The following is an 11,237-nucleotide window of genomic DNA, read 5'->3' on the forward strand; positions in this document are numbered from 1 at the left end:
GATGATTCACAGTGTCAAACGCACGCTTGAAATCAAGAAAAACAGCCGCAACATAACTGCTCTTGTCTAAGTAAGATTTCACTCTCTCAACAAAAACACAGACTGTTAACAGACAGACAGTACTGTTAAATTTACTTGCATTATATTTATTGCTCACACATCCATACACATTTCTTCTGGACAAGAATTCCCTGCATGGTTGTGCAGTGCCGTAATTTCCAGGGTGGTATATATACCCCCCCCCCGCATAAAATTATGAATTATCTTGCATAAATAGGCTCTTGATTGTCTTTACTGATTTCAGGTATTACCAGCAAAATAGCATGTTTTACCCAGATTTATTTATTTATTTATTTATTTATTTATTTATTTATACAGAGATCTTTCCCCCTCCCTCCCCCCAATTTTCAGCACAAAGTTACGCCGGTGTAGTTGTGTATCGCTCAAGATGGTGTAAAGACTCCCCACTCAGAGCACCTCTGTGCTTTGAGACAAGAGGGAAGATGATGAAGAGCTTCCGAGCATGAGACCTTTTGACTTCACCAGAAAAGATCTAAATCTCTAAAAAGTTAAAGAGTTATTAATATCTAACAGTCTGTGATTGGGCTTCCCTGACACGTGTCAGCGAGCATGCTGTACTGAAGGCCGACCTCATACGACTGCGTGAAATGTCTGTTTACTTTTTGTTCATTTCGTGCTCGTGGGGTTAATTTGCTTATCAAATTGCATACAAATTAGGGGCAATATTATGGCTACCAGCTTGTTTATGCACCATGCAAACTTGATCTCATGATAAGATCCAAACTTGGGATAACCGTCACGCTCTGTAATTATGCGCAGGTGCGTTCACAATAAGAGTTTTATGTAGTTAACAGTAACCTCCATGCAGCCTTGCTGTGCCTGTGACTGACACCTGACATATGTGAGTGATGAAGCCCACATAAAGGCTCAGATTTCACCAACAAGGTCATTATGCAATGTGTGAAACTTTACAAAGTCACAATAAACACAAAGATATCAGTAAAATACATGTGTCTGCTGGTGAGATCAGCCTGGAGTCTCAGTGGATTATGATGTTTGTGAGCAATGCTGTGATCTGTAAGGAGTAGGGAACAGGTGGAGGAGAGCCTGGAGAGGTGGAGGCATGCTTCAGAGAGAAAATGACTGAAGGTCAGACAGAATACATGAGTGAATGAGACAGGTGGAAATGTGAAGATGCAAGGAGTAAAGATACCAAATCAACCAAAACAACAGCAAGAGCGCAGTCAGGGTGGAGGGGTGGAGATGAGTGTCAGGGGTGACATGTGACAGAAGGACAGCAGCAAGAGTGAAAGGGAAGGTTTATGAGATGGTAATGACCTACTGTCAGGGTTGGTTTGGAGACAGTCGCACTGACAGAAAGAAAGGAGGTAGCAAAGCGGAAGATGTTCAGCTCTTCATTGGAAGAGAGCAGGATGGACAAGTTAGAAATAATGCATCAGACGAACAGCTGATTTACTCATTTCCCCTTAGAGAGCCCCTCTCCTGTTCTCTGTTAATCTACTGGCCTACAACGCTGTGAGGTAACACACGCCTAGTTGCCTAAAACTGAACCTCTTATTAAAATCCACATTCAGTTGCTCTTCAGCTGTAAGTGCTTCAATAATTAAGTGAAAATGTCAAAAAACAAAACAAAAAATGACTTTTTTTGTCCCTTTAAGAGACTTTAAATCATCCATCTTTTTCCTTGTCCCCTCAGGAGGTCGGCCTCCTGTGTGATCATGATGAACCTCGCCATATCAGACGGCAGCTTCTCCCTGACCCTCCCGCTGCGATTGGCTTATTACTTTAATGAAGGGAAGTGGTTCTTCCCAGACTGGATGTGCCGACTGTGCGTCTTTGGCTTCTACGTCAACCTGTACACCAGGTAATTCACATTCACTGATCATCACATCCCTTTAGGGAGCATAATTAAGTTTATTTGTAGTCCCCCAAAATATATGAATATGTGTGAAATCATTATGTTCAGAATATGAGTATATATAAAAGTAATAAAGTAAAATAAAAGTAAAAAACAATCATTTAGTGACATCAAACAAAAAAACAAAAGCAAGTATTGGAATTAAGCATTTGCATTATGGGGACGTTACGTCCTCAAACAGGATGAGTCCATGTGTAAGACCTCACATCACCAGCTATACCAGTAGACAAACACACATACACACACTTAAAACAAACGACAGACATTTACTAAAATAACTCTCTTCCGCCCATCAGCATCCTCTTCCTCACTCTGCTGAGCGTGCTGCGCTGGTTGGCTGTTGCTAAGCCGCTCCGTCACCGCTCTTTAGCTACGCCTGCTCGAACCTTATGGATCTGCCTGGGAGTCTGGGTGTTTGTGGGCGGATCCTCTGTGCCCTTCCTGTCCAATGGGGTTGTACATAGGTGAGACATCCTGCAACATGTTTTGTTTTCTTCTTTGTTTGTTTTCTTTTTTACGAGACAGAATCTAATAGTTTAACAAATACTTTAATTCATGAAAATATCTATTAATTGTTTTTTTCATTAATTTTTTTAAATTGGATTTAAAAAAAATGTTTAGTGAAGGTTCATTTCAAATGTTTGGATTTGATATTATGACTTTTTTTTTTATTTTACATATGTAGATCCATACAGCTGAAATGGTTTGATTTTCAGGTTTTAAATTAAGGGTTCAGGGCTGAAAAATGTTTATTGTGATGAAGCCAGTTGAAGGTGTTTTTCCTTTTGTGCATGTCGTTGTTCATTGGATTCACTGGATGCTTTAGAGAGATATAAAAAGTTGCGTCCATGTGGTTTTATCCTTGATTTGGCTTTAATGCTTTCGCACAAACTCAGGAGGAACCTTGTTGGAGTGTAATCAGATTAGCTGCTGACTGATCCCGTGCTTCCTGCTTTGTCTCATTTTTTTCAATGACAAAATTAACTCACTCTTGAACAAGTTGTACAAGGTCTGAAAACCTTTCCCTGGCAAATAAAACCCCCCCAGGTGTTTTCATGTGTTACAGTTCTCTCTCACATGTGAAATGAATAAGAGAGCAGATTTAAGCACATCCCAAGGCCTTAAAACCATTAAACTGGTTTCCGTGTGGTTTATTAGTAGGCATTGTGTCTTGTGTTTGGATTTCCAGTTAAATTAACAGTGATTTCACGCCTGTGATCAGTTTGTGTATACTTATCATGATAAATTTCGCCTGATATTGTCACGGTTACTGGAAGAACTTAAACAAACAAGGAGGCAATGTTTAGCATTAACAACAGTACAGCAAACCTTCCTCACATATTTTCCAACTGAAAAAAACAACATTGTCATTAGTTACTATCTCTCCTCTGCACAGCCTTTTCATAGACTCTGGAAAAGACAGACTAAGCTTTCCTATCTGACAAGGGCTGAATATACAGAAGTGTTTTAAAATGCCTGCATTGTGCTGTCTGATAGCATCAGAGACTCAGAGCAAAAGAGCCTCACTCCATCTTCTTTTTATAATATGAATACAAATAAATACAGATTCTTTTTGGATCATTAATCACATAAAACTGCTTTAGTAGAGCCCTAAATTATAAGTGTATAACTGGAAATGAACAAAATCGGCCCACTTTCCCTGACAGTGGTCTTTGTAAAATTGGTCCGAGGAGCAGGAAATGTATGTCTTCCTGTGTACAGGAAAACTAACAACTCTGTCCTGATGTTGAGGGGAGATGATAAAAGCATCAGGGAAATGTCTCCTCTGGGAGGTGATGATAGAACCGAGTCTTGCATGTTTTGGCCTACTGAGCAGAATTAAAGTTGTTTTTTGGCTCCATTTGTTATGGAGTTCTTGTCCACCTGAAGATGCAAGATTCCCAAATAAAACAACAGTTTCTTTAGACAAATGCCCCCAAAAACTGACTGAAGATCTTTTTTATCTTTACAGTATTGTAGTATGTCATAAATTTCTAATCTGTAAAGTAAATTTGCCTTTGAAAAATAACTGAAAAAAGTATGAAGAAAAATTATTTAATCAGCATATTTACCAACTGTTGGTTCTCATTACTTGTCAGGCAGTCAGACCATTTCCCCAATATTGGAAACCTTAAGTCTTAGCACTATTTAAACGAGTGAAAATGTAAAAATTAAAAAAAAAAAAACGTCTTTTTTTACCATCAGTGACGGCTGATGGCAAAAATTCTTTCTGGGGTGGGGGCACCATTGGGTCTGTCGACTTTTCATTCTTTTCTTTGACTGAGTGCCTTAAATATGTTGCAGTAAATAAACAATCAAATTTTACTTTTACCGTTTCAGCGCTTGAAGTTGCCATCCTCAGTCAAAAACTAGCTAATGAGTTAGTCCTTGTTCTTCTCCAGGACAAGAGTCCCTGTGCTGTGGCGATGTGTGAATGTGTGAATGATGCTAAATTGTCCAATCAAATTCTTAAACAAGGCAGATTTTTAAGGCAAGTGATCAAGGACACATAAACCAACTCCAGACTTCCATTTTGCGGCTTCCATGGAAGGAAGTCGATATATATGAACTTAATGCATAATCTAATGAAGTTTGACCACTACACACACAGTCAGCCTCAAATAGACACCTGAGCTATGGCTTTTTTTTTTCAGCCACTGCACACATGGTGTCACAGCTCTAAAAAGCTAGCTTAAGTGTCTAAGCAGTTTAACATTAAACAGCATCACAACACCAATATGCTTATTATTATTTTTAATGAGCAGAGTTGTAATACTTTATTTATTCATTGTCAAGCTTCCCTGCAGGACTCTTAACTTAACAGTTGAATGTTTCTAGTTCAATGGATGGTGGCTTATGTTGGAAATCTTTGTGCCAGTTTATAATTTTCTAACCATTTGTGAGGTGGTTCTGTTGGATTTCAACACATTAGCTTTATCTGGTAATTCTGAAATATATAAAAAAATATTGATATGCACTAACGCCTATAACACTGCACTGCCGTAGAGTGATTGAATAAATAAAGTTCAAAAAGGTGGCGGCTGGGCTGTGGGGTTTTATTCATGCCTTTCCTCCTGTCCTCTTGATTGTATTTGGAAACAGACATGCTGCAACATGCTCAAAGAAAACATGTTCAATACTCATGCCAATGTTAAAACAACAAAAACAAATATAGGTTATGGTGCTTGTAAAAGGTGCTTCCTTAAACCATAACATATGTCAAGCTAATCCAAAGTTAATAATCTACAAATTTAGTAAAATGTCACAGAAACACAGCTGAATCTATTTAATTAATTTAATCAAACAGTTATGTAGGTATGATGGATAAAACGTCATTTCTTTGCTTGTCTCGCTCTCTCTCAGGAACAATGCAACTCGCTGCTTTGAGCCAGAAACCCCAAAGTCCTGGTCGATTATCCTGGTGTTAAACTACGTGGCGGTGACTTTTGGTTTCCTCATACCTTTCCTCACCATCATCATCTGCTACAGCAAAATCATTCGACAGCTAACGGCCGACTCAAGCCCCAGCGGCACCAACCTGGCCAGCAAGAATCGCACTCGCAACCGGAGGCGCTCGGTGCATTTGGTCAGCATGGTGACAGCGACCTTCCTGTTCTGCTTTCTGCCCTATCACCTGGTCCGCTCGCTCCACCTGCACGCTGTGTGCAACCGCTGGAACTGCAACATCTTGCTGGCCCTGCAGCGAGGGGTGGTGGTGACCCTGTGTCTGGCAGCGTCGAACAGCATGGTCAACCCGCTGCTGTATTACTACTCTACAAGGACGTTCAGGGAAAACATGAGGGAAGCCCACTCCTCACTGCGGTCCAGCAGAGGAGGGTCCATCAAAGCATCAAGCATGAAACGGAGGAACACCAGCTGAGGAGGCTGTCAAAGTGAGGCTGCTAACAATGTTCCTCATAAAAGCTTTGAGTTAGACTTTGTTTTATCTACTCCAGTGGAAATATAGATGACATTCCACTAAAGCTCTTCTTTCCTAATATGGAGTGAAAAGCCGGTGGAACTACATGACTGAACTTTTCACTAGGACTAAGAGTCCCTAAAGGGACAAACAGACCAAAAAGCTACCAGGAAGGACCTGAAGGACTGTGAGGAGTTGAGAATGGTTCATGAGTTTTAATGGACTCCTAAACCCTTCTCAAATGACTTTAATGGGTGATTCTGAAGAGTTCTGGGGTCTTTGAGTTCAAGGGTTACCCAAGAGTCTGAGAGGTTGTGAAGTTTCAGGAGTTGTTGAGAAATTCATATCAGATTGATAAGAATAATTCTGTTCAAATGTTGCTTTTGCCAAACTGTAAAGTACTTCTAGACGCAAATCTTGCCACTCTTCACATTCCTCTGAGCACTTATTTCACCAGTTATTTTGAAGCAAATTCCGTTTTAATTTTAGTAAACGTGGGTCCATAAAAACTGCATGTAAAACTCACCTGTCAGATCAGGTAAAATTCAGCTTCTTTCTTTTGATTTTCCTGTCGTGTGTTTGGTATAAAAACCAGAAAATGGAAAAGTTGCAGAGTAAAAGCAGCCCCATTTCTTGCAGAGTAACAGCGCCCTCTTCAGGCTTTAGTGAAGTGTTTGGAGAAGTTACTGAGTCCTTTTCTTAATTATATGCAGCAGGAGACTGCAGACCATAATAAGCAACTCTGAGCAATTTTGACTTAGGGAGAGGCAATTAATTCGATTTTGATTTAAATTACGAGTTTGGGTTCATTTGATCATTTTCATTGGAACATTATTAGAATAAGATAACTGGCATGAATGCATTTATTTTTTCTTTGCGATATAAATCAAGTGGACCATTTTGCTTTCCAGTGGTGCATTTTTGTTCCCTGCTAAGCTCAACCTCAGTCGCTTTTTAGTTCAGCTCTACAAATATCTCGTCTAGGGGTCTTGAACCCACAACTATTTTGGCAACGAGTAAACTCGATCAATTACAAAATTATCTTATACATTTTTCATGGAGAAAAATAGATAAGTTTATGAAGTCCATCACAGGCAACCAAAAGTCTGAAAATCTTTTTAATTACAGCAGCAGGTGAAATATCAAGTTAAACACCACAATGTAGCTTAACAACAGGATATTATCATAGCAAGACTTGTTTGTGGCTATTTCGTGGGATTCCTTTGGTCTAGAATTGCTTAAAATATATTTTTTGATAATGAAGGTGAACCAGTGGAAAGATATATATATAGAGAGAGAGAGGGTTAAAAATGCACTTTTTATAAGTTTAATGAAAATCTATGGAAGGTTTCGAACTGTGAAACAGCTTATACTGAAACACTGTTGTTGATTACTTCTTCCACCTCTGACTTCATCTTTTTGAGGACTTTGGATGACATGATATGTACTAACACTGCGCTTTGTTCCCGAGTGTGAGATATTTGTGTCCGTGTGTCATTATTGTTGAAACATATGATGCTGTTTCCAATGAAGAGTTGTTGTTTACATGTTTATTTATTTGCAAATAAAAACTTCAGGGACATTTCACATGAAATGGAAACATCTCCGTTCCCTCCTTTCCCCCAAATTCATCTTCCTGTTTATTTTCCACAGAACAGAATTTTTTTTCTTTGGATTTACTACATTATATATTTATTTATTATTAAAGGTCAAATATGATTGTCTCATCCCTGTAGGGGTCGCAGTGGGACCCTGTGTGCACTGAGCAGCAGTGAATGATGATGTGTTTATTTGATGAAAATACACTGGCCCTGAAGTTAAACAATAACGATAACGCACAATAAAATGTGTGCTCGCTTTCAGTTTTAAGGTTTTAGATATAAGAACATAATGCAAAGTCTGTTCATCACCTCAGATTAATAAAAACATCCATATTCCCCATGTCCTTGTTTATTTAACATGAATTAAGCCAAAGCAGTGAAAACCTAAGCTTATATAGGAATTGAGAAAAAAAAGAGCTGCTATTCAAATGCAGTTGATTAACTGATGATCAGTAAGATGATGATCAGATAACCACCTGCATACAACCAGAGTCACAATATTTATTGTCATTGTACAAAAGCTAAAACCTAAATGTATCAAGTCCCACTGAGTGCAAAGAGAGCTGGGTGGGATGTGTCCTTTGGGAGACTGTGGGCTTTACTGTGGCAACTGTGATGATCTTCTGTGCATTCAAAAGAGCATTTGTAGAAGAACAAGCAGCTCCTCAGCTAGGGTGTTGTTTTACCTTCTTGACTAGTGATGTGATTTTAGTTTTCCAGAATAGATCATCATCCAGGTGCAGGCCCAGAAATCTGAAGTCAGAGACCCTCTCCACAAAACTGCTATTCATGTATATAGGCTGAGCGTCACATCTGTTTCTCCTGAAGTATTTCCATAGTTTTTTGTGGCATTGAGGACCAAGTTGGTATTACTAAAGAGTGTACAGTAAGGATTCAGCATCTGTGGGGAGCCAATGTGTAAGCTGAGTGTTGGGATGAGGTAGGGCCCTACTCTGACACTCTGGGTGGTTGCTGAGGACCTCGTCAATTCAGAAGCAGATGTGTAGCCAAGGTTCATCATTTTTGTAGGCAGTTTGTTATGGCTGCGTTAAACATCTGGCTAGAGTCAGTGTAAAGAAACTCAGTATAATTGTATTCCAGATGGGTATAAGGCCAGTTTTGGGTTGATGAACCTTTCAGTGTGTTAACACAATGCCAAAAGGAAAGATATAATCTCGAGAGAAGCAGCTATTGTTGCCCGTCAGTCTCAGAATAGTTATAAGGCCATTTCCAAATAATCTACGGTCCATCATCTTGCAGTGAGATAGATTATTCTCATGTGGAAAACATCCAGAAAAGTTATCAGGACTCCCAGGAGTGGACATTCCAGGATTTAATCCCATGGTCATAGCGTGCAATGCTCAGAGAACATGCAAAAGCCCAAGAGCTACAACTCAGACTCTGCAGACCTTGATTAGCATGATAGCATGATAGAGGTTAAAGTTCATGACAACACAATAAGAACAACACTGAATACGTTTGGGTTGTTTGGAAGGGTTGCTAGGAGATTGGCTCTCCAAGAAAATTGGTTCTGTTTATCTGGACGCAGCGTTTCGTGGGAGAAACTTTTCGTCGCTCAACCAAGTGACTTCTTCAGTCTCAGCTGACTGCAGGTTTCCCCAATCTTATAAACAGTCATGTACATGGCTGTGCCGTGGTGGCAGTTTGATGATTTAGCTTGCTCAGCAGTCACAAGACCTGGACACCTTCAAGCCATTCAGTGGACCATGAACTCCTCTGTATGCAAAGGTATTCTAGAGTCAAACATGAGGCCATTTGTACAACACCTATTGGCTCATGCTACAGGACAATGATCCCAAATGCAGCAGCAAATCTACAATTTGATGGCAGAAAAAGAAAAGGATCAAGGTGCTGCAACGAGCCAAATTCCAGACCTCAGTCTGATTGAAGTCCTGTGCCAGGACCTTCAGAGCTGTGCATAAACAGATGACTGCAAACTGCAATAAACTGAAGCAAAGTTGTAAAAGTGAGAGGGCAAAGATTCCTGCATCATGATCTAGTGACTGCTAAATTTATCCTGGACAAACTTTAGGTTGCTGCTGCTAAAGGTGGTTCTACAAGCTAATGAATCATGAGCTATTCTCAGATTTTCCACACACACTTCTTCATTTTGTCTTAATTTTAGAACCTTTTAAAGAGCAGAATGTTTTTCTAATATGTCCTAAAACACCGAAACCTTTTCCACTCCTGTATTGTTGACTGGATGATTGAAACAGCTCAGTTAGTTTGAAGCATTACTTCAATTAATATTACTTTCAGAGATCATAGGGAAATGAAAACTGTGTGTAAACAATCAGCTGTCAGGGCTGGTGAAGTTCAGTGCTTACTGCCGTGTGGCTACGACATGGAGCAGATGAGACACTGCAGAGTGAAAGCTGCTCTTTTTCCTGCAGAGTAAGAGCGCCCTCTTCAGGCACTACACTCAAAAACAAACAGTCTGATTTCCTTTGCTGCCTGTTAATCTGGTTTTATTTGAGGCTTTTAGCTTTATGAAAAAATGTCAACATCAAGAAAATATTAAAAACACTTCTGTCAGTACTTTATTATTATTATGAATATTATCATTGTTGTTGTTGCTTTTGAAATGTTTGATCCTATACTTGTATGGATATGTTGTGTCTTAAAAGCAGAACCAGGGGCAAGACCTACAAATTAGCTTTGGCTAGAAATACTGTATACACTGCATCAGCTGTATACGTGTTTAAATGCTGCAATGTTAATATGTGCCATCAAATAAACACAAATACAAAGCTATATGAGTCTCTGTGGTGGCTCTGAAGTTGGAAAACAGCAACAAAAATGAGGGGAAAAACAGTAAAACCTTTTAAAACATAGTTTAAAGTTTGTGTAATGATAATAATGATAATATTTCACTTTGTGAAAATGTTAGGGGCCAGGTTTTGTTTTTGTTTTGGGCAAATGCATGATTTTTTCACATGAAGAATAGTTGAAGCAGGGCTCTAAGGAGCAATTCTGAAATACCCTTTACTGAGGAAGTGGCCATGAAATGGATTTTGATTTAAGCCATTTGAGTTTCCCTGTGATCATTAAAAGAATATAATTAGGATTTTTAATAAAAGTATTTTTGCTCTGGTTCCTTTTGTCTTGTGTTCAATGAAGAGCACTTATTTACTTTCCAAAGATGCATTTTCGTGCCATCCTAAAAATTCCCTCACTGTTTAGTTCAGCTGCAGCCACAAACATCTAGAACATCTCAAACCTCCAGGTCCATGTGTTTTTTATATCGATAAGAACAAAATTTAATATGTCATATCTGAGGCCATTTTTAAATAATGTAATTATATAATGTAATTATATAATTTAACGAATAATTTAATTCAAATAATTGTAACCCCTCATTATAAAACATGAAATCCAGAGAGAAGGAGTTCTATAAAGTTTCATGTTTTGATTTTGACTGCCTATCAGTAGTGATGCAGACACTGTGCTGTAATGTTCAGTGGTGTCCAGCAGAGGGCGCAGCAGCTGTGGGGATTTTCCCTTTAACTCGGCAAAGTGTTGACCTAGGACCTCTGAGCTCCACCTCAAATTTATGACATCACAGGACAGGCCTTCCTGAAGGAGGCAAAATGTGGACCAATCCACTTTCAACTATGTTATGAGTCACAAGGAGGTCAAAGGTCAGGCACAATCAGCAGCATGTTGACAGAAACTCTGTAATGTATATATGTGTGTGTGTGTGTGTGTGTGTGTGTGTGTGTGTGTGTGTGTGTGT

General features: G+C 39.2%; 1 protein-coding gene across 1 annotated transcript in view; it reads left to right on the top strand.

Annotated features, from left to right (window-relative positions):
• Positions 1–7,550, top strand: part of cysltr3 (cysteinyl leukotriene receptor 3) — a 12,484-nt gene extending 4,934 nt beyond the window's left edge. Inside the window, exons 2-4 of the mRNA XM_005754096.2 lie at positions 1,739–1,906; positions 2,257–2,424; positions 5,324–7,550. Of these exons, the coding sequence (XP_005754153.1) occupies positions 1,739–1,906; positions 2,257–2,424; positions 5,324–5,840 (853 nt within the window). The 3' untranslated portion in view covers positions 5,841–7,550. The remainder of the gene's footprint in view (positions 1–1,738; positions 1,907–2,256; positions 2,425–5,323) is intronic.
• Positions 7,551–11,237: the final 3,687 nt, after the last annotated feature.

The sequence above is a fragment of the Pundamilia nyererei genome, unplaced genomic scaffold, assembly GCF_000239375.1.
Source record: "Pundamilia nyererei isolate P.nyererei 1_Seehausen unplaced genomic scaffold, PunNye1.0 scaffold00507, whole genome shotgun sequence".
Classification (NCBI taxonomy): Eukaryota; Metazoa; Chordata; class Actinopteri; order Cichliformes; family Cichlidae; genus Pundamilia; species Pundamilia nyererei.